The 23666-nt window shown below is 47.6% G+C and overlaps 2 protein-coding genes across 3 annotated transcripts in view; one reads left to right on the forward strand and one right to left on the reverse strand.

Annotated features, from left to right (window-relative positions):
- TDRD10 (tudor domain containing 10) overlaps positions 1–3882 on the reverse strand; it is an 852263-nt gene extending 848381 nt beyond the window's left edge. The window contains exon 1 of the mRNA XM_078670270.1: positions 3756–3882. The gene's annotated coding sequence lies outside the window, so the exon portion shown is untranslated. The remainder of the gene's footprint in view (positions 1–3755) is intronic.
- Positions 3857–23666, forward strand: part of SHE (Src homology 2 domain containing E) — a 135545-nt gene continuing 115735 nt past the window's right edge. Inside the window, exons 1-3 of one of the 2 annotated variants that reach the window (XM_078670269.1) lie at positions 3857–4728; positions 7178–7672; positions 11759–11885. In XM_078670269.1, the coding sequence (XP_078526395.1) occupies positions 7214–7672; positions 11759–11885 (586 nt within the window). In that variant the 5' untranslated portion in view covers positions 3857–4728; positions 7178–7213. Of the gene's footprint in view, positions 7673–11758; positions 11886–23666 lie in introns of both variants that reach the window. The other variant, XM_078670268.1, reaches the window with a different exon arrangement.

Below are 23666 nucleotides of genomic sequence, written 5' to 3' on the forward strand. Positions count from 1 at the left end.
TAGCATTGGCAAAATTGACTTTGCCCTGGTATGATGGTGGTATAGCTTTGCCTGATGTTAAACGCTATTATTGGGCGTCTCAGTTGAGCGCTATTAATCATGCCATGTATGGTCCTGTCCCACATCCCGCATATGGTGGCAACTGCCGGGGGGCGATTATAATAGGGCGCTCTATTCCAGAACCGCCAGGAGGAATTTAACGGGGCCCACTGCGGTGGCAGTACGAGTGTGGGGAAGTGCAACTTCGGCTACGGGCTGGGCGGATAAACTGACTAGAGCAACTCCCCTGTATGCTGCTGAGAGATTGGGTGGTCTGTGGACTTCGAAGGGATTCGATAGATGGGACCTTATTGGTATCAGCAGGGTGGGCGATCTTTGGGCCACCAGCAGAGTTAAAACTTTCGACGAGCTGAAACGGGAGTATATGTTGAATGATAGGGAATATTTACGATATCTTCAGGTCCGTCACGCAATTGATTCAGTCTTCCCTGCTGGTACTATGATCCCTGAGTCTTCGCGCCTGGAGGATAGAGTGTTGGATGGGCATGTCCCTGACAGCACTATCTCTCTCATATATAAAAAACTTATTATTGCCCGTTCGGACCTCCGTATACAGCTAAGAAATGCATGGATTGGTGATGGTCTGGAGATGGACGATGAGGACTGGCAGGCTGCAATATCCTTCCCTAAAGAAGTTGCGATTCCGGCGCGTCTCCGATTGGTGCAATTGAAGATTCTGCATCGTGTCTATGTCACGGGTCCACGGTTGATACATATGGGTTATTCTGTGGATGGGTCATGTCGGCGTGGCTGTGGTATGCTTGCTATTTTCCTCCACATTATATGGGAATGCCCGGAGGTAGTTGTTTTCTGGAAGCGAGTGCATACGGTGATGGGTGAAGTGACGGGTGTCGAGCTGCTCCCCGAAGCGCGACGCTGTTTGTTGAATATTTGGGAACCGACTGACTGTACTGTGGCTCAGACTCAATGGGTTACGCTGGGCAACATGATTGCGAAAAGGGATATAGCTCAATTGTGGGGATCCCATAGGGCACCGTTGGTCTCGACCTGGGAGGAGAACATGGACTGGTGCATGTTTCGAGAAAATATTGTGTACATCTCCCGTGGTAGGCCCAAGAAGTGGGGAAGGATATGGGGCCAATGGAATTCATATCGGGGAGAGATCTGTGCTCCCCCCTCTACTGAGCCCTCTGATGTTCCACGATCTCCTTGACTGTACGTTTCGGTAATTGGATTTATGGTTATAGGTGATGCGCGGCTCACTCTTGATCCCCACTCCCCTCTCCCATGATTTCTTGACGCTTGCTTTCTACCTATCCCCCCCTGCTGCATGTAGCGGTCATTATATTGCTTGGTTTTTGCCTCGATTTTTTTTGTGTTTTTCTTCTCTGTTGTTTATACATTGTAAAATATGAAACCTTTTATTTATCCTCCCTGACCATGAGCTCCAGATAACATTGTGCTTTTACGCTGCCGGGCTGTCGGCTGATGAGCTGTGTATTGATTTGCTATTATTGTTGCGTATACCTGACCGGCCTCGGTGGTTGTAGGTCTGTAACTGTTTTCTTTTTTACGAAATAAAGGTTTTAAAAAAAAAAAAAAGAAATATCAATTGGTTTAGAGATGCTGGCTACATTGGAGAGGGGCAAGGAATCTGGATCCCCTAAAGTCAGATATTGTGTACATCCAGAGTTTTCTCTCGAATTTAGTTAGAGTATGGCTCATTGATTAGTTAATACCTTTAGGTCAGCCAACTCTACAGGGTATTTACCACTGAGTGATATTCCAGTGGGTGAGCACACCTGGGTTTGTAAAGTCAAGAGAGGAGTTAGACTGTAAAGACATCCAGAACCTATATATTCCTGTCTGTGGCATGTCAACTTGGTCTTGAACCTTTTGCTTTCTTGGCAAGATAATGAATTCCTGAAAAAGGAGTTGTCAGCTAAATTAGCAATGCTTATAGGTCTCCTGCGCAAGCAGGTTTCAGAGACGAGGGCCACAGATATCACTGACAGATTGTTTACTCTAAAGGATGTGACTTTCACAGTGGTCTGAAGGAGCAAGATTAACATAAGACCATTTACCTATCTGGCCTTTCAGAATGGCCCAAAGCTATGTGTGGTCAGTTGCATTAAGGCATACCAGGACGCAGGCGCACAACATCCATTGGAATCAAAGGGCTTCGCCCCCCCATCGTGTGTGGCAGCCCGGGCTCAGACGGCTCCCGGGCACACACCAAGCCACAACCGAGCACTTCACAGGTCTTTAACACCTTAAGTGCTCATGACGAGCTCAGCTCGTCATGAGGCACGGTGCTCATGACTACCTGAACTCGTCATGAGCCGTGGAACGCTCAAACGCGGGGATAATTTCCCTGCTGTGCTGAACGTTCCCCGTTAACGGGTGTGGTCATGACGAGCTCAGCTCGTCATGAGCACAGGGGCGCTGTGCGCGACCCCCGCACAGTGGAGGAATAACCCCCGCTGCGAAGGGGTTAAAAGACCATGTGCATGTTAATGAGGCTTTGATGTTGTTTCACCCCTTTCAAGAGCCCCTGCAGCTCCACTCTGCCTATCGCTTAAAGTTTCAGGCCCCCCCACCCCCGAAACGTGGCTCTAGTTACGCCTCTGCCAGGACGTGAAGGTAGATTCCAGATCAGCAGGTGAGATAGAACTTTTGATTGCATTTCAGGAACCATATAAAGGGATGTCTTCTCCTTCAATTGTGAAAACTGCCAGATGGTTGAAACAGGAAGCTGCGATAAACGTCTCGGAGGTGGAAGCCCATCTGGCCAGACAGGCCTAAGTTTCTAAAACGGACTGTCTTCTTCCGAGATAGGTTAGAAGATATTTAGAGTACTGCAGATTGGTGGTTAAATTGGAATTTTTAAAAAAAAAAAATCGGGTTTCAACCAATCTGGGGTGTGACTTCAATAGCAGTTACAAAGCTTTAAACATCCTTGAAATATAATGTTAGATGGCTTAGCAAGTGAGAAGACATGCTTTGATTAATGTAAGGACACGGAGTTGAGAATTATCTCACCTTCACTTAATTTCAAGGTTTGATGATCTACCACACATGAAGATTCGATGTTAGAAATAAAATTCTCTCACACACAGAATTGTGTATATAGGTGTGACTTAATTGTTATGGGTGTAAATAAAGTGAGAGAAGCTTTATTAGTTTATTTTATAGGAACGAGATGGCGGCGTTTGCTTACTTTACTGGTGTAGAGCAGAACCAGGAGTGAGATAAATCATTGAAAGAGCGTTTTTCTTCAGGTAAAGAAGAGGAGGAAGTGTTGCTCTTCTAGCCAGAATAAAGGTATGATTGGTGGATAGATTAGATCGTGTAATTTCCTTTCGTTCCTGTGAAATGTAGTTTACTTATGTTACACTATAGGCAGCCAAGGAATAAGGCTTGGAAGCCTCCGTGACATTATTATAGGCACTTTCCTTCTCGCTAGCTAAAAAAATATTCCCACGTAAAAAAAGGCCTTTTAACGGTATGCATTTCTGACCAAAGTCATGACACATCGTGGGTGTGAAGTCACCTAAACCCTCCTCACCAAGATGGCTTATGGCGTCTGACAAATACGGTCACTCTACTAGTAAAATCACAATTAGGACTCGTTGGAAAAGTTCTGACTAAGAGGGAGCCTCGGACAGAATTGGCGGATTTCACTGTACAGGATCTCAAAACTTCCGAGTTTATTATCCGCCTGCGCCACTCACCTTCACCTTTGTAATCCGAACTTCTGCGTAGGCTCTCCTCAGAGGAAAATGCCCATCAACTCCTCCCCTGCGTATGACGTCACACGTGCGCAATGTTGGACGCGTAACCTTCTTTCTGTTGCTCTGCGTCACCCACCCATTTTAAGTCCAACCCTCCGTTGGGCACGGCCTCCGTAGGACAGGCAGCGTGCAGGGGCGGGGCTTCGGAGTGACGCATATTTACATTTGTAACTGCTTTTCCTGTCTTCCATGGCTCCCGGGAGAGCTCATTCACTTAACAACCCCCAATGCTTCCCGTCAGAGCATACGGCGGCGCTGTTCTACTGTGGAAATCACGCAGCTACAGCGTCTTGTTTCTACAGAAGTATATTGCGTCTCCTTGCTGTGGCTAAAGGCGTCTTACGGCCACGCCTTTTCTCTGCCCCTGCGCCTCCCTTTTTACTGCGCCCACTCGCTGCTAGTTATGGGCTTGGTCTGGTTCAAATAATTGATCGGGAATCTGAATCGAGTGCGCAGCTAGTTGAGTGGAGACCTGGGATTTGCTGCAAGGCTGGTATAGGTATCAATGGAGCTGCCGGGATACATGGACATATAGGGCGTCTGTGAAATACGACTATTCCTCGGCGCCCCGGATCCCTCTGAACATAGGGGCTCATTCAAATACAGAGTTAAGGAAACTGCAGAGCATCTGGACCGACCCTAGGCTATATTCCAACATGCATCCGTAGAAAAGCAGAAATCGGAAAAAATATTTCTATTCGTCCAAGTACAAAAATGCTTTGGAATACCGGAATCTGTCAGGAAACGGGGACCTGTCAGAACACAGAGATCTGTTGAAAGAAGCACCGGCGAAAGGTAGGACTCCCCTGGAGTACCAGAAGCATATCGAAATATACCAGGATATTCGGGTGCAGCGAAGCACCTGGGTGCGTAGGATTACCAGAGTATAGAGGAGCCTCAGAAGAAGGCTGAGGTAAGAGACCGTCGGGATATAGTGAAATGTTGCTGAAACTTCAGCATACAGGGATAGTTGTTTGACTGCACAAAAGAGGATCCAGGTAGAGACCAGGTTACTGAGGTCTTAATATCAGTTAGAGAAGATAATGATTACACCATCAGATGAGAGTACTCAAAAACGTTAGGACTCACTGAGAAAATGACTGGGTATTGGTGATCCATATATCTAAATACTGAGGGCTTAGGGTAAAGAGCCCATCATCTATCAGGGCACTGAAACCTAGAACATGGGCAGGCCAGTGCATTCGGGTTCCTCACACATACAGCATCAGGTATGAGTACTAAGAACTGTTAGGACATAGGGAGAGACATAGTCGGGTACTGGGGCGCCATATATTGGCAGACTGAAAGTTTAAGGTTCTTGAGCACATCACCAATTAGGATACTGCATCCAGTCACCAGAGCAGTTCAGTGCATTAGTGTTCCAGGAAACTCCCAGGCAACCAAACACGATTGAGAGCTCCGAGGCCCACTGGGCTTTGGCAGCCAGCCTAGCTTCTAGGAAGCATCTACATAGCGCCTAGAATCTGCTGCAAGGCAAATGTTAAAAGATCCGTCCTTTTTCAAAAGGCAGCAATTTATGACTTCGGTCTTTATGATCGAAGATAATAGGCCACCCAGCATTACAGGCCAGTAAGCCAGCACTGTTCTGGTACAGTACTTCCTAGCAGTGCCCTTTACTTGTCACCAAGGCAGATCAGATGCCCCACGCTTCGCTGATGTCCCAATTCATGATTGTGTCCCAGTATATCTGATTGTCGAGTTTGGACACTGCTGTTATTTGGTCCAGGTTAAGCACAGAGACGTTCCAATGCCCTGACTGGTGCCCCTAAGTGGGGAGGCCCTATGCCATTGCAGTAAAGGGACAGGTACCCTGATAGAATCTAAGGAGGAAGCCCATGAGTACCAAAGAGCTGACTCAGAACCAGGAGGACAACACGTGAGAAAAGATCAGCCAGAGAATCCCAGATGGGAAGCAAAGAGTGAAAGCTCTGAGAGCAAACCATGAAGACAGCCTCCGCTAAGGGGTCGGGACCTTTGAGGTGATCTCCCTAGAGAGGCCATAGAGGAACATTTCTGAGTGAAAAAATTAAGGAAGGGAACCCCACACCAATGACGTATAGAACATTATAAAGGAAGCCCTTGGAAGGTAACCCATTTGAGAAAGCACCTGAGATCCAGGAGAGAAAACCGTGAGAGAGAGAGAGAGAGAGGGCCATAGAGAGCTAAGAAGAAAACCAGTGCGAGTCCATGGTGGAAACCCCAGACTAGGAAGTAAACCTTTTAGGAAGAGCTGGCACAGGCATTCTCTGATATTTAACAAACAAGGAAAGCCCTTACAGGGAGCCTGGTGAGTAACGAGACAAGAGAACGTGCAAGAAGTAGCCCCTGTGAGAGAGAGAGTCGGATGAAATGCAGAACACAGTCAGAAGGTTACATCTGAGGGTTTAGAAGGTGAACTCCCTTAGGGGAGTCAAACAGCGGTACCCCTGAGAGAGAACAAGAAAGGAAACTCACAAGAGTGTACACAGATATCTTAGAGGAGGAACCCTGAGAAAGAGGGAGGTGGTGTACATGTAAGTTAGCTACCAAAGAGGGATGTGTCTCGGGGACAAAAAGGATGAAACCCCCATGAGAGAGGGGTAGTTTCTGGGAGCTAGGAGAGAACAACCGAGAGAGAGCCCATGGAAAAAAAGCCCTAAGAGAGACCATAACACTCCCTACTTGATCTTGATCACATGCCTTCAGAAGTAGTTTTGATAGTTTGACTTTCAACCTCTGGCCATTATACTTCTAGTCTTATATCTGTATCTAATGTAACTGAGCCATTGACTTTTGCAGGTCCTTTGCCTACTGCATAATTCCCAATATCGGCTTGTTCATTTGGGCAGTGTTGGCTATAGCAAGATTCTTTGTTTTTACCATTCAGTGGAATAGGGCAGGAGTGTTAACCCAGGTCAAGTTTTCTACGTAGGAAGGATTTTTGTTGTTGGTCTCTCTAAGAGCTAGGGCAGGATTCTTTACATCTTTGGGCGAGAACAGAATTTTGTCTTTGCTTGATCTCTTGGTTGGGCTAGGTCATGATTCTTTTTTTTGGTTGACCCCTGGGCTAAGTTCCATGTTATTGACTTAGGCCTATTCGCAGGCTAGTGCAGTATTATTCTTGATCCCTCTCGTTCTCATGGTAGGGCAGGATTGTAATCACCTTTACTGACCTAAGAACTAGGACATTGTGGATTTCTGGCTAGGACAATATTCTGCTTTTATCCATAACTGGGTTTGGGAAGAATTATTGTATCGAGTTGAACTTTAAGCTAGGAGTTTAGATCAAGAGGCAGTGTCTTGGCATCACTTTCAGGTTACTGTAGGACTTCTGCATCCTCTTTTGATCTCACACTTTTAAGGAAATATTGAAGCTGGAGGCCAGGCCAACACAGCAGATGGCGAAGTGGTTCAAGGAGTTCCCCATGAACCTAAAGACTGCTTCAGAGCGAGGAAAGGCCAGCCTTGCCGGAGTGAAGCCTCACCCCAGAGGCTCCAGCAAAACACTTGGTCCAGAGCCTGCTGGCTCAGTAAAAAACAGAAAAAACTCTGCGGTAGAGTTGTCTGCAAGGAGCAACAGAGATGGCCGCCTGTCTCGAGACAGTCTGCCAGGGATACTGCCCAGCAAGGGCAGGAAGAACTCCCGAGCTGAGGGGTACCTAGAAGAAAGCGTCATGCCCCGAGCTGCCAAAGGCTCTAGCTACATAAACCGCCTCATCAAGGTGGATCCAGCCCTTCAGGACAAGAATGGCAAGAACTTCTCTGCTACTGCACCAAACTCAAGTGGCAACGACACTGGGGTCCCGGCATTCCCTGGAAGCGAGGCGGACAAGAGCAAGAACCTCGGCCAGGACGTGGTAAGGGGGATTGGCACCTGAACATGGAATGGGGTTGTGGCCTTTAAAATGTTATCCACGGGAGAAGTAGAGTGACTTACATGGGTAATGATAGATATTATGTCAGCCCAGTACCTCTAGAAGGCACACTGGGATGCGTTAGAATGTGACAGACCGAGATGGCCTAAAAATGTCTGTCTTGGGAAATATTCTGTCGTATGGCAAAAAAATGTGAGCAGGTATGTGACTGACTGTATCCTAACCCTACTAGCCTTTCAGAGGCAGTGGCCTGATAATGCACCAATCTTTCAAGAAAAGTTTAATTTCACCAGTAGGCTACTGTTGAGCCTGGATATATTTGCAAGCACTATGTCGGGGAGGTTTGGGGGGGTATTCCATGCAGTGGTAGCAAGTACCACGTTTCTGGATATCTAAAAATATGCTCTTTAGCTCCCGTGTACTGCACATTGTGACCAATATCCATCAGTGACACCCCATTTATTAGACTGGGATTTCCTGTGTATGACTACTCCCTTTCTGACATTGTCACTCTTGGTATCACTAATGCTCAAGTCTCATATTGGGCGTCCTGTGTATTCCAATTCCTGTCTTCTGTCACTTAATTCCAAGTCTCACAGTGATTCCTTGTGTGTTTAATCACTATGTGTCTCTCTGTAATTGTCATGTAAGTGTTTAATCAACCTGGGAGTTTTATGCTGTGATCTCTTTGTGTAACTACTCCATGCCCTATTTTCCCTGCACAGGTTTTACTGAATAATAACTGGTGTTCTGTTGCTACGCATGTTGTAATCCCAGTTCTGCGCAAACTGCTCTTTCCACCAGAATCAGTATTACCAAGGGATGTAGAATGAGCCCCTTAGATGAATTTCAGAATGTCCACAACAGCAATCAATCATACCATCAACATTAACATGTATTGAATGTATGCCGAGATAAAATGAGACTGTAAACTCTACACAAATGGAAAAAGCAATAACATTTGTTTAAAAAAATATATATATACCGTCAACATTCACCATCTGACAACGGTACACATCTGTACAGGACCCTTAACATCTACCAAACATAGCCCAGATAGGCCCTCCGATGGATATTAGGACCCCCTACCACCACTCAATACTCTCAATTTATTCCAAGACGCACAAATTTAACGCCTCACAAATTCAACGCCTTGCCAGAGGTAGTAAGCGCTGTGTAAAATTTAAAGTAATTTTGCAATTCTTAAGTCAAATAAGCAATAGGCACGTACAATAAAACAACATTAAACGTCTTCACACTGCTTGACACTTAAACAGTTCACAAATAACACCAGCCATTGGTCTACAATGTAATCTTCGAAACCAGATGCAGAACAAACCCAATGGCCAAACTCGCCATATACCAAAGTATATCACAACACATCATATCTCCCATTATGAACTCTGTGTTACATGTTTAGCTATTTCCTATGTCTCACATTGTGTATTACCACCTAGGTGACTGATGTTTTACGCATAAATCATTCCTCACGTTGTCTCGCAAGCATGACGCACTTATACTACTAGTCAGCATGTATTTCTCATCCCCTATGCAACTACCTCCACGTCAGCTCTTGCTCAACTAACGATGTAAGCTACTCTATTATTGTGGTACCTGTACTGCCATGACAATGAGTATCCTGGGTTTTACACGTCTGAATCCGTGTCCAGGGTGACATGATGGCTCCATGTCACCGGGACACCTCTTTTCCATTCCTGGATTTTGCTTTTGCATATTATTGCATTTTAGGAGGCGTAGTCTTCATCATGTGACCCATGTATCACTTTCTTGCATTGTGTGACCCATGCATTACTTTCTTAATTTGTGCGACCCATATATTGCTTAGTCACCTGGTCACTCTTATGTATTGCTTTATCATATTGTAACGTGTGTTTTCCTTTATCGCTTTACTTTCTTTCCTGGTGACTCCTGTGTTGCATGTGCTGTCCCACATTTCAGACCTGGGTGTCACGTTTCTGACCCATCTTTTCATCCCTGTGTATCAGTATTTGATATTTCTTCCCTTGTGCATCAAAGTTCCACATTGTGAGTCCCTATGCATCACTTTTCACATAATGATCCCTGTGTCTCAGATCATTGAGTCGCACATCATGTGCCTGACCCTGTCCCTCACTTTCCCCCATTGTGACCCCTGCCACTCTGTATGTCTAACAGTCTCTCATTCTTGCCACCATGTCTAATTTACTCATAGTGCACCCTCTTTTTATCTCTTTCTCACGCTGAAACATGTGTATTAATTTCTTATTTTCTAACACGCCACAAACTGTCACTTTCTTACATTGTGACCCCTCTGTCACATATTCGACCGATGTTTCACAATATGGACTCTGTGTCACACCTCACATTGTGGACGATTTGACATGCATTGTGTTGCCATGTGTCTACCATTGAGGGCACCATGTCTTACTTTCTTACACCGTAACTTCCATTGTAACTAACCTTGTGTCTCACATCATGACTGTTGTCTTACAGGGGTGAATCCCTTTCGCACCTTATGACCACTGTCTCTCACATTGTGACCCCTGTGACTCTCATCAGGACCACTGTACCTCATTTGGATGACCCCGTGTCTCACATCATGACTGTTGTCTTAAAATGGAGAAACCCTTTCGCACCTTGTGACCACTGTCTCATTGTGACCCCTGTGACTCATCAGGACCACTGTACCTCATTTGGATGACCCCGTGTCTGACATCATGACTGTTGTCTTAAAATGGAGAAACCCTTTCGCACCTTGTGACCACTGTCTCATTGTGACCCCTGTGACTCTCATCAGGACCACTATACCTCATTTGGATGACCCTGTGTCTCATATACTCACTTTATGACGCCTATGTCTCAAGTTGTAACATATCCCAGCTCTCTGGCCTATTGTCTCTCTTTCTCATATTGTAGAATCCTTCTTCATAGGTTGATTGCTCATGTCTCTCTTTCCCACATTGATTGTAACTATATCTTGCTGGCCACTCTTTTTCTTCTTGCTGAACCATAGTCGTGTTCTCACATTATTATGACTTGTATCTCACAATATGCCCCTATGTTCACACTGCTGGCCGTGTTTCACATTCTCACATCGTAAATCTGTATTTCCCATCTTTCTGTTCGTGTGTCTCACTATGACATTGTGATCCTTGTATCACACGTTTATGCCGCCGGTCTCATTTTATGATGTGGACTCTTGTATCTCAGGTCTCTGACCCTGTGTCTCACATTGAATGTGAGGTGAATCGTGTGTCTGATGTTGCTGACCCTCTATGTCATTTTCTCACAATGACTGTGACACTTTTTCTCACATTGCTGACTCTGTGCTTCACTTTCTCCCGTTTATAGTGACAAGTGTTTCTCACTTTGTAATTTCTGTGACTCAGTTTGGCTTCTCTGCCTCTCCTTTCTGACCCCTTTCCTCAGATTGTGACCTCATGGACTTACACTGTAGCACCCTGTGTTTCACGTTACCGCCACTTGTCTCATGTTCTCATGCTGCAGACCCTTTTCTGGCACCGCTGATCCTGTGGCTCGCTTTTTGACTTGATTGCGACCCCTGTCTCTCGTTGCGGACTCCCTGTCGTACTTTCTTATATTGATGTTGATCTCTGTGTCTCACAGTGCTGATACTGCCCCTCCTTTCCTGTCACTGGCCATGCCCCCTGTGTCTCACATTGATGCCCTGTGTGTTTCATTTTCTCGCTCTGTTAACTCGTTTCTCACCTTGCTGACCCTGTGTGTTGCTTTCTCACCTTGATTGTTACGTTGCTCACCATCTGTCTCACAATGATTGCGACCCCTGTGTTTCTCGTTGCGGACTTCCTGTCGTACTTTCTTATATTGATTTTGACCTCTTTGTCTCACAGTGCTGATACTGCCCCTCTCTTCCTGTCACCCGTCATGGCTCTTGTGCCTCACATTGGTGCCCGGTGTGTTTTCATTCTCTAGCTCAGTTGACCCGCTTCTCACCTTGCTGACCATGTGTGTTGCTTTCTCACCTTGATTGTTACGTTGCTCACCATCTGTCTCACATTGATTGCGACCCCTGTTTTTCACTTGCAGGTCATCATCCTTGAGGACTATGCAGATCCCTATGATGCCAAACACACCAAGGAGCAAAGAGACGCAGAGCGCCCAGGGGAGAACGATGGATACATAGAGCCCTATGATGCACAGCAGATGATTACAGGTATCTTCAGTCCAAACCTCCTTCGCCTGCCACGCACCGTTTAGAGTCCATCCCTCCCTTTTGCACACCAAGAGCAGCCTGTTTATCCCATTCCTTTCCTATTGCTTGCCCTGTACAGTCTGATAGTCTCATGCACCCTGTAGTGTCTGGTGGCCTAATGGACTAATGAATCTGCTGATGGAGTCTGTGTTTTACCCCTGCGCCACAGGTTATCCAATCCTGTGCCCTGGCTCAATCCGTCAATCTTTTGAAATTCATAGAATCAGTAGCAGTGAGTTGGGTAACAATAAATATACGTCATCGTATACATGCGCACCACAAAAATGACTGTTATGTTCTTTACCCTATCGGGCATCTGGTAGAGTCTGATAGTACGATCCTTCGACTATCACATACCAAGTACAGTCTGGTAAGCTCAAGTAATGGACCATATTAATGTGGACATTTGTTGAAATTCTTCCAATAGTGTAACTTATGAACACTAGGTGCATTAGTAGAATACCATGTGAATAAAATATCATTGAATGCAAGCACGGATGAAAATGCATTATTTGAAGGAAAGATTATACATACAGATTAGTGGAGTGATCGGTGGGGACGTCCTTCCATTCAAGGAGAACGCTATCTCTGTTTATGCACTTATACGCCTATGGATCAGGAGGCGGCACCCACCTGCACCCTTCAATGAATGACCCATCTACCCAGTCGATAAACACATAGAGTGCGATTGCCTCCATCTTTGCCACACCAGTCTCACTCCTTACCCACTACAGGCTATGCAGAGCCTGCTAGTCACACTTCTTCCTTAACACAGACCCAGTAGCCAGTACAGGCTTAGAGTTTCACTTTTTCTCTATCCCACATCCCATACAGTCTTCTGCTTTTAGTACTTCCTCATCACAGGCCTAATACTGTCTGATTGATGTGTGCTTCTCTGTCACAGTTCTCGTATTAAGTTACTCTTAATCCTCTCGTTTGACAGTCCCAGAAGTCAGATATTTTCTTTGCCACAGAGTCTGCAGGGGTCTCATTCCTTCACTGTCACCTTTCATATACATTCTGATAGTCTGAATCATTTCCTTTGCAGCTTTGTATAGTCTGATGAAGTTTCACTAATTCCCACCAAAGGCCACATTCAGCGCATGTAGTCTCACTATATGTTCATCGCAGGCTTTCAGTCATCTATCGGAGACGCACACTTTACCTACCACAGGTTATGTAAAGCATATAGGATTCTCACTCCTTCCCCTTTGCACACTGTGCCTTTCCGATAGTATCACCTCCTTTGTACAGGCTAGTGTATCTCTGTGTTCTCCATCGCCAGCTGTCTGAAGTCTGATGAAGATATTGTACTGTCTCACGATTTATCCAAGTCCTCAGAAAGCCTGTCATTTCTCACTTCTTCATCAATTGCAAGTTGAGTACACTTTTAAGATTATATGTGCTACACTTTCCGTATATTACTCCTACTGCACAGCATTGTCTGTAGCAGCTCCTCCAAGCTCTCCTCCTTAATTGCTTGTCCCATGGTGACTGTTGCACACCATTTGCAAAGAGCAAAGTCTGAAATACACACACACTCTCTGGTAAGGTATCCATGCTGGGTTAGAAGAGTCTGGTTGAAAACAAGTGGCTGTGAAAGACAAGCTTTTGTGGTAGGTGAGAGTGCCCCAGTTGAGGTGCATGGAGTAGGTAAAAAAGTTAGGAGAGAGATGTCTGTGGTGGGTCAGAAAGATGGGTCAGGTATGTCTTTGGTAGCTAGTAGTGGGTATACCCAGTCTGTCAATCAATCAGGGAGTTTAAAGCACGCTACTCACCGATGAGGGTATCAAGACGTTGAGGGGAGGGGGTGCAGCTCCAAGACAGGTAAAAAGCTAGGTCTTGAGGCTTTTCCATAAGGTGTGCAGAGTAGGAGAGTTTCTGATGGTTCCAGGTTTTGGCTGCGATGCAGGAGAAGGCCCTTCCACCTGCTCTGGTTCTGCGGATGCGCTGGGTTTCTGCTAGGGGGAGGTTGGCAGAGAGGAGGATTTTTTGGGTTTGTGGAAGAAGACTGTTTCATTGAGGTATTTGGGTCCGCTGTGGAGGGATTCGTAGGCGTGGGTGATTAGCTTGAAGGTTACTCTCTTCTCTACGGGGAGCCAGTGGAGGTCTCATAGGTGTTGGGTGATGTGCTCATGTCGTGGGATGCCGAGGACAAGTCTGGACATGGTTTTCTGGATGGTCTAGCGTTTGCGTAGCAGGGATTTGTTAGAGGATTTTTCCGTAGTCCAGTTTGCTTGTTATGAGTGAGTGGGTGACGGTCTTTCTGTCTTCGGGGGGATCCACTTGAAGGTCTTGCGGAGGATGCAGAGGGTGTTGAAGCAGGTGGAGGCGAAGGCGTTGATCTGGCGGGTCATGGTGAGGGAGGAGTCTAGAATGATGCCAAGGTTCCTGGCGTGGTCTGTGGGGGTGGCCGAGGGTGGCAGCCCACCAGGTGTTGTCCCAAGCTGAGGGGGTGGGTCCAAGGACGAGGACTTCTGTCTTCTCCGAGTTGAGTTTCAGACAGCTGCTGCTCATCCTAGCTGCAATGTCTTTCATTCCTTCCTGGAAGCTAAATCTGGTGGTTTCGGGGTCCTTTGTGAGATAGAGGATGAGCTGGGTGTCGTCAGAATAGGATACAATGCTGAGTTCATGCTGTCTGACGATGGCGGCCAGGGGGGCCATGTAGATATTGAAGAGCGTGTGACTGAGCGATGATCCTTGGGGTAGTTGACCCCAGTGTTTAGTTTGAGCTGATGGGGCCCAAAAACACACGTTTGTGGGGACCAGCACAGACTTTTCTCCATCAGACATTCACTGTGAGCAAGAGAGGGTAAACATACAAAGGTGAAAGATGTAGGGAGGGAAAGACTTAAAAACCATTGCAAAGGGAAAAATCAGGAATCTGCACGAGTGAAATAAAGGGGCAGGGAGTGTGTTATAGTAGATGGAAGAGCCATGAGGTCGATTTGAGATGATGCAACTTTTGTGTTAAATGCACTGATATTTAAAAGCATCGGCTACGGGTTTCTGAGCAGAGTTGCATGACGTAGATTTGAGGTGCATGCATAGTTTAAATCTGTCTGAAATGGCTGGCAGGTGCCTAAGATAGAGAAGAGACGTCTGTGTCTGAAGGTGATGAATGAGAGTTTTCTTTCATGAGCAGGGGTAGGCAAGACGTGTGTGTGAGAGAAAATAAGTCTTTTTATGTTAAGCGTATGGTTCAATATTTGCCAGATACTGGACTTCCTAACAGATGTGATATGTGAGAGGTATGCAGAAGGGGAAAAGGGTCTGTGGTAGATCTTGAGAGCTGAGACGTTCTTGTACTACAATGGTAGCAGCCTCCCATTTTTTGCCTATGCTGTCCAGCCTGGTTCCATCACCTGCTGTCTCCTGTGTACTGTCAGCTGCTGACAGCACACATTTAGTATTAAATATTTTTATTGAGAAATCAGCTCGTATACAGACAATAGTACTGTCCACAAATTTAAATCCTGCAGTACAGAGGGAGATGGCTTTGAAACACTGTGACAAGCACGGTTAAGGAGCCCCGAAGGCCTCTGATTCTCTCCTCCCTCTCGGTAGAATTGTAGAGCCGAGCCTGCGGTAAAAAGAAGAAACAAAAACCAGAACCAGCCCCACCCCCCACCTCCCCCGTTCTAGGTCCAAAATCCCCCAACCTCAATACTTCCATCCACTCCCAAGCATTTCAGTGATCGACCTGTGACAGGCGTAGCAGTCGCAAATCCCGGGGACATGTCACTTCTCTGAATTCTGTAGCCAACAGGAATAGGAATGGCTGCCACAGTTCTGCATACTTGGATCCCTCCCCTGCTTTGATTAGGGATAACTTTTCCATGCCCAAAACCGACCAGAGGCGATGCAGCCAACCTTGGAATGTGGGGATATGTGGAGTGCGCCAAAAAACGCCAGCCCGTTCTGAACTTCAGAGCCCAGGGCAATAGCCATCAATCTGCCCCTGCGCGATTTCAAAGGGTAGGTAATGGCATTAGGTAAACCCAAGAGGACAAAGGCAGGGAACCTGGGAATTTATGTGTCAAAATGTGTGTCTACCCCGTCCAGAACCTCCTTCCAGTACCCCTGGATCTGGGCGCAATCCCACAACAGGTGGACTAACGTACCCTTCTCGCCACAACCCCGCCAGCAGGAGGCATCCCTCGTGTGATCCATTTCGTGCAACCGCTCAGGCATCGAATACCAATTTGTTGCTAATTTAGTGAAGGTATCTGTCAATCCCATGTGGTACGCTGAGTGCCTTGCTCTATAGTAAATTCCCTCCCATTCCTGGTTACTGAACACCCATCCCAGTTCCCTCTCCCATCGGGCCCTGCCGGAGTTATACACGCGGGAGAACCGGTCTAGCATCATGCGCTTTAAGTCCGAAATGAGTCGCTTATCCGCCGTCCGCGTAATGAGCCAATACTCCTAAGGAGTGAGCTTCTGCATATAACGAAGCCTTTCCCGTCTCACCGTCTCGAAGGGAACTATCCCCTCCCCTGTATACAAGTGGAACAAGAATCTGCACCCCGCCGGGCGCCACCGGGCGAAAGCCTGAGTGTCTTGACCCGGCCCGAACTCCGGGTTCTCTATCAGCGGCGTAAGTGGAGATGGAAACGTCGTCAGCTCGTGCTTCGTGTTGGTCTGGTCCGAGACTTCCAAGGGGACTCTTGTGATAAACGAGGCATACAGATTGGGGGGTCGATGCTGTTTGTGGAGGAAAGGGACCTCCTGCAGCGGGCGGCCCGCTACTGCCTGGTCCTGAAAGAGCCAGTGTTTTTCTGACTCCCACCTGCTCCACTCCACCAGGGTCCGGCGTTTGACAGCTTGATAATACAGCATCAGATCTGGGAGGCCCAAGCCACCCTTGGCAGCATGGCCAGCCTAAGCTTCATTCTTGGACGTTTGCCGGGATAGCGCGAAATAAATACAGGATTTGCGGAAGAATGGTCATTTTTATGGCGGCCACGCTGCCCAGCCATGACAACGGTAGATGCCGCCACCTACCCAATTCCGTACGGAGTGTCTGGCGAAGTCTGGCGTAATTGATACGTACCCTATCTTGCAGTGTGGCCGCCAAATGAATTCCCAAGTATGGGATAGCCTCTGACGCCCAGCGGAAGGGAAAGTGCTCCTGCAAATAGACCCGTGTGTGCCCCGCAAGCGAGAGATCCAGTGCCACCGACTTCGTCATATTAACCTTAAAGCCCGCCGCACCAGCAAACGCTTCTAGTATCTCCGAACAAGCCGGTAGGGAGACTTTGGGGGAGGCCAGGGAGATAAGGACATCGTCAGCATATAAGCTAATCGCGTGCACATATGCACCAAATTTAATCCCCTTTACCCTCCGATCTGTTCTTATTGCCTGCGCCAACGCTTCCATATAAAGTGCAAATAACAGAGGCGATAGCGGGCACCCCTGCCGCGTCCCCCGTTCAATGGGAAACCTAGGCGAGGAACACCCATTGACTCTTACTGTCGCTGTGGGGAAAGTATAGTAATTCAGGACCCAGGTTCTAAACTTCACTCCTATCCCTGCTTTTATCAGGACCTGTTCCAAATACGGCCAGTGGACCCGATCGAACGCCTTCTCGACATCAATCCCGAGCATCATGTATTCCCCCTTCGTCCGCTTGACCTTTTCTATTAGGTGTAGAGACCTCTTGGTGTTGTCAACCGTTTGTCGCTCCGGTATAAACCCCGCCTGGTCCGGCTCGATCAGCCCCTGCATAAGCGGTGCCAGCCGCGCCGCCAGGATACTAGTGTAGATCTTGAGATCGACGTTGAGGAGAGAAATGGGGCGGTACGCTCCGCACTGTGTGCGATCCTTCCCTGGTTTAGGGATGACCGATATGGTGGCATCCAATAAGTCACGTGGGATTGCTCCGGGCTCCTCAAATGAGTTAAATAGGGCAGTTAATAACGGCGCTACCTGGGGGCAGAATGTTTTATAGAAAATTGCCGTAAAGCCGTCCGGCCCCGGAGCCTTGGCCAATTTAAGGCACGAGATCGCCAAAATCACCTCCTCAGGACGGATCTTACTATCCAGGAGTTCTGCTTGGTCTTTCGACAAGGCAGGGAGAGAAACGGATTCCAGAAAAGCCTGACAGCACACATTTCACAGGTATCTGTTGTTCGTGGTACCTAATGAGGACTATACGTGTCTTTGGTTGGAGAGTTAGTGTCTGTAATGAGTAGCGGAATGTGATTGGTTTCTGTGATGTGGTAGACGAATGGGCCAAATGGTGTGTAAGACCGGTTTGTGGTAGGCAGGCGAGCTATGCCTAGTTGCCAGAAGAGGGTGTGGTGGGCCTGAGTTGTCTGTGGTAGGTGAACTGTGTGTATGAGTGAAATGGTCATGTGGAGAATGAAGAGGTTAGTGAGAGGTGTAAATGTGTCTGAAGATGTGTCTGTGAAAGGCTGCAGGTGCCTGTGTGAGGGGAACAGTGTATGTGGTAGATTAAAGGTACATGAGTCTCCGATAGGCCTGGGTAAGCAAGAAGTACTTGTGATCAGTGAATGTAAAAGGAAAGATGTGCCTGTAATGCAAATCTTGACTTCACTCCTGCAGCATCCTCTTCTGGTGAAACCTGTCTATGGTGACTAGTAGTGGGCTATGGGCATGTGTTTTTAGGTCGACCTGGCGTACGCAGCGCGAAGCGCTGTCGCCAGCGAGCTCTATTGTTCGGGACTTGCCTCGGAAGTGGGACAGGAGATGGGCACGCGCAGAGCTTTTTGCGATTTGCGCAGGTGTACGCGCACGTACAGCGACACGCCGTGCACATCTCCTGTCCCACTTCCGAGACTAGGCAGCCTCCTGCATTAGCATTATTGTAAAGCTCTCTCTCGCGCACGCACACACAGACAGACACCCCCCCCCCCAGCAGCCTAGACAGGCAAGTTGTGAACGCGTACACACACACACGCGCGCATTACCTGGCACACGCAAGGCTTCCCCCACTCGTGGGAGCCCTGCACTTGCATCAACATCCTCAGCCGCCACTTCTGACCCAGGGCTTCTTACTTCTGCAGCCACCGCGGGGCTCTCCCTCAGGCATAGGAGCCCCGCGTCACCACTGCTCCTCTGAGCCAGCCACTCAGTGGGTGCGGGCTTCCCGTAGAAGGTGGAAGTCCCGCCCCACGACAGGCGTGATGCTCCCGAACTTCCGGTTTTCGCTCCAAATCGGGCCGGCGGCGGTGATACCTTCACTCCGGGCATAATGAGGGGTAGGCTCCCTCATTGATTACAGGATCACTTTCCCTTGTTTTTGTTCTCGTTAACACTATTTGGGAAAAGATTTCCCTTCAGTGGGGTCAGCTTGACACCCACGTGAAGCAATCCCGAACCCACATAAATACCTCATTGCACATGGATCGCACATTACAAGGGGCACAGAATTGGCCTCATTTAGAAATTACAGGGCGCGGTAAAGTCTGCACCCCTGGATTTTCCTTACTTTAAATACTGGTAGGTCAAACCTGATGACATTTAACAGGTGAAAAGACCCCATTTGAGATGGAAAAACTCTTCTTCAGAGATAATATCAAGCCGGCAGATTCCAAACCAGATGCTGTGTGTATCACATAACCAACATAGTGAGGGCTGGTCGCACTAAACCTAGCACTGTCAGAACCACATCCTTATGCCTTATGATTACCGAATTATAGTGCTTTGAAAATGCATGAAATGCATAAAAGAGTCCCGTTCCAGCCCCCCCCCCTCCCCCGGCACTTGTTAATATTACTGGGTGACCCTGGATCAATTGAGGTTCCTGCCATCAGAAAATGGTGCCCACAGTCATCTGTTATCGACATGCAGACTTCAGCTAGCCTACCATCCTTGAGTGCCAACCACGAGGCCCTAATAGAGCCCCCTTGCCAACAGCAGCCATGCCCATTGACCCCTCTCAACAGCTCAACTGCTCAGTGCCCCTGTACACCAGAGTCCCGGGTAACATCAAACCGGGCCCGTTTCCTTGTTGCCCCCCGTAGCCCCCACTCCCAGTGACTCGGTATCTCAGTTCGCTTTTGCGAGATACATTAGCAAGTTCTAAGCACACAGCTACAGCACTGACTCGTACCAGCTGAGCTATCTTCCTTGGCCCTGAGCAGCAGCTGGCTCTCACGCAGAGTCGCTGCCTCTTCAATGCCCCGCCCCGGAGCCTTCATTGGCTGGGCTGCAATTGATGCATCTGATAGCAAGCCCCAGGCTCAGAGAGTGCCACTCACAGTGCGGGGCGGGTGGAAGGGGCTGGGTGGGCAGGCAACAGCATGCCTTGTACAGTGTGTTAAGTGTGGACCCGTGGCTGCAGCAGAGAGCGCCTCCTGCGCACCTCCATGTTTGCAAGCCCTCTCCACTGATGTTGTAACCACACAGCCCCCAAATAAGCCGCCTTAGAAATATTCATTACATGCAGCATCTCTGAGGGTCAGGAAGATGGTAGGAGTAGATTTCTACAAGTTCTGACCCACGTGATTGGCGAATTAATTGATTCAGCACATCCCTTAAGAAACACGGCGTTGTCATCAATCTGCCAAGTAAAAAGGACTCTATCAGACTTGATACCTGAGGAGATCCCAAGAGTATAATATACAAAGGGTTAGCTGTCTCTATTCTAGGCACTGCTGTCTCTTTCAGAGCAGCATCTGGTACGTAAAGATGTTTTACTTTATTTCGTGAGGGTTTTTTTTAACAAAGTTTTATATAGTACAAACTTGACCCAAATCGGGTTTCAGAGCGCTTTACATAACACCAGTTGCATTACATGAGGACACATTCATTTTTTGTCAGGCACGGGCAGAATAGGTGATTAGCCCAGAATCACAGGATGTTAGGCGTCATTGTTGAGACTCAAACCCAGTCCCCCAGATTCGAGGTCGACCACCCTAGCCGTTAGGCCAACTCCTCTCCCCATGAACTTCGCTGTTATAAGCTTGATAAATTGCACCCTTTTGTTCTTGCTCTGCGGCCATACGCCAGCCAGGAATCAGTATGGATGATATACCAACCTTTTCGATATAAAGGAACAAGACCTATTGCATTGCCCTCCTTAAACCCCATATTTAAGCATGTGATTTTTCTCCTTTTGCATCCTCCAGTTTTATGGATTGTAACCCTCGCTTTAGAACAAGAAGCAGCACACATATACTGGTTACACACAGAACAAACAAGCAGCACACACACTAGTTACACACAGGACAAGTAACAGCACAGACACACAAACCCACACTAGGTACACCCAGAATAGCAGAAGAGACACACCAACTCACACTAGGAGCACACAGAACAGCAGCACAAACACACACACACTAGGTGCACATAGAATAGCAGCACCGAGACACCAACCCCCACTATGTGCACAGAAAAGAGCAGCACAGACACACAACACTTGGTATACATAGTAGTGATAGCCGCCTGTTCCTACAGGATACACACTGGCGCCAGACCTCCAGTCGCTGTTACTCACATTGCCCAGTGCTGCCGCTAGAGCCAATGCTGTCTCTGAGCAGGCCTCCCTCACGAAAGGATGCCTGAGGGGGAGCAGTGAGGCTTGAGCGTGGGAACGGTAGCAGGTTTGGAACTCAGTGCTGAATGACCCTATAATCCAGACCAGTGATCGTGCAAAGGTCTGGTAGGTAGAACAAGGCGCTACGCAGAGCGCCAGGAGTCGCTAGCGCCTGCTGGGTCCCAGATATGATCACACATGTTTTTCGAGCATGTATAAATTTGATGATACTTTACACTGATTGTGATCAACCACACAACCCCAAACACAACACACACAACCACACACACACACAACCACACACACAACCATCTATCTATTGCACTCACTCTCTCTCTATTGCCCTCACTCTATCGCCCTCAGTCTATCTATCTATCGCCCTCCCTCTATCTATCGCCCTCCCTCTATCTATCACCCTCCCTCTATCTATCGCGCTCCCTCTATCTATCGCACTCACTCTATCTATCGCATCACCCAGCACCACCACCGCATCACTCAGGGGCACCACAGCATCACTATGCGCTACCACAGCATCACTCGTCGCCACCACAACGTCACTCAGCGCCACCACAGCATCACTCAGCGCCACCACAGCATCAATCTTTGCAACCATTCAACAACAACTGGTTCAAATATGTTCTCTCAATGTTTCAACCTTTATTAGAAATGTCACAAAAAATGTTAATATTTCACTTCTGTTCTTGGATTTTCGTCACAATAAAATACACTGAACATAATCTTCACAATAGTTATTTACAAAAGTTTAAGCTATTACCATTATAAATTACAATAACTTTTATGTAAGTATTAATTATTAAAAAATAAAATAAAAGCCATTGTTATTTGTAATATCAATACATCTAAGTCACGTAAATACAACACATATTGCATTACAAATGCTATAGGTGTCACATTTGCGAAAGTTGTAACTATTGGCATTGTAAATGACAAAGCTATCAATTTCGCTATTTTCAAAACCAACACATAAATAAAAAATGTGTCATTTACAATACCAATTGCAAAAACAACAAGTGATGGACTGAATGTGGATCAATGTCACACACTCCCCCAGTCAAAAGATCTGGGCCCAAATCCATCGTTTTTTTGCACTCCACACCACCCTGGGTTAGACAATGGCGATATGCAAATCAGCTCTGACCCTGTTGCCCCATGGGAACAGTCCAGTCCGAACTACAAAAGCCATGTCCTTCCCAGAACGGAATCAAGCATCCGAGGACCGGACCGGTTTCGAGGTAACACCTCTCTTCAGCCCGGCTAGCTTGACTCCAAGTGGTGTGGAGTGCCTGGGACCCACGTCTGGGCATCCCCAGCGCACTTAGGGCGGCAATTGCAAAAACAACAAGTGATGGACTGAATGTGGATCAATGTCACACACTCCCCCAGTCAAAAGATCTGGGCCCAAATCCATCGTTTTTTTGCACTCCACACCACCCTGGGTTAGACAATGGCGATATGCAAATCAGCTCTGACCCTGTTGCCCCATGGGAACAGTCCAGTCCGAACTACAAAAGCCATGTCCTTCCCAGAACGGAATCAAGCATCCGAGGACCGGACCGGTTTCGAGGTAACACCTCTCTTCAGCCCGGCTAGCTCCAAGTGGTGTGGAGTGCCTGGGACCCACGTCTGGGCATCCCCAGCGCACTTAGGGCGGCAATTGCAAAAACAACAAGTGATGGACTGAATGTGGATCAATGTCACACACTCCCCCAGTCAAAAGATCTGGGCCCAAATCCATCGTTTTTTTGCACTCCACACCACCCTGGGTTAGACAATGGCGATATGCAAATCAGCTCTGACCCTGTTGCCCCATGGGAACAGTCCAGTCCGAACTACAAAAGCCATGTCCTTCCCAGAACGGAATCAAGCATCCGAGGACCGGACCGGTTTCGAGGTAACACCTCTCTTCAGCCCGGCTAGCTTGACTCCAAGTGGTGTGGAGTGCCTGGGACCCACGTCTGGGCATCCCCAGCGCACTTAGGGCGGCAATTGCAAAAACAACAAGTGATGGACTGAATGTGGATCAATGTCACACACTCCCCCAGTCAAAAGATCTGGGCCCAAATCCATCGTTTTTTTGCACTCCACACCACCCTGGGTTAGACAATGGCGATATGCAAATCAGCTCTGACCCTGTTGCCCCATGGGCATATCGCCATTGTCTAACCCAGGGTGGTGTGGAGTGGAAAAACGATGAGCTGATGAGAGGTGTTACCTC

The sequence above is a fragment of the Lissotriton helveticus genome, chromosome 12, assembly GCF_964261635.1.
Source record: "Lissotriton helveticus chromosome 12, aLisHel1.1, whole genome shotgun sequence".
In the NCBI taxonomy this organism is placed as follows: Eukaryota; Metazoa; Chordata; class Amphibia; order Caudata; family Salamandridae; genus Lissotriton; species Lissotriton helveticus.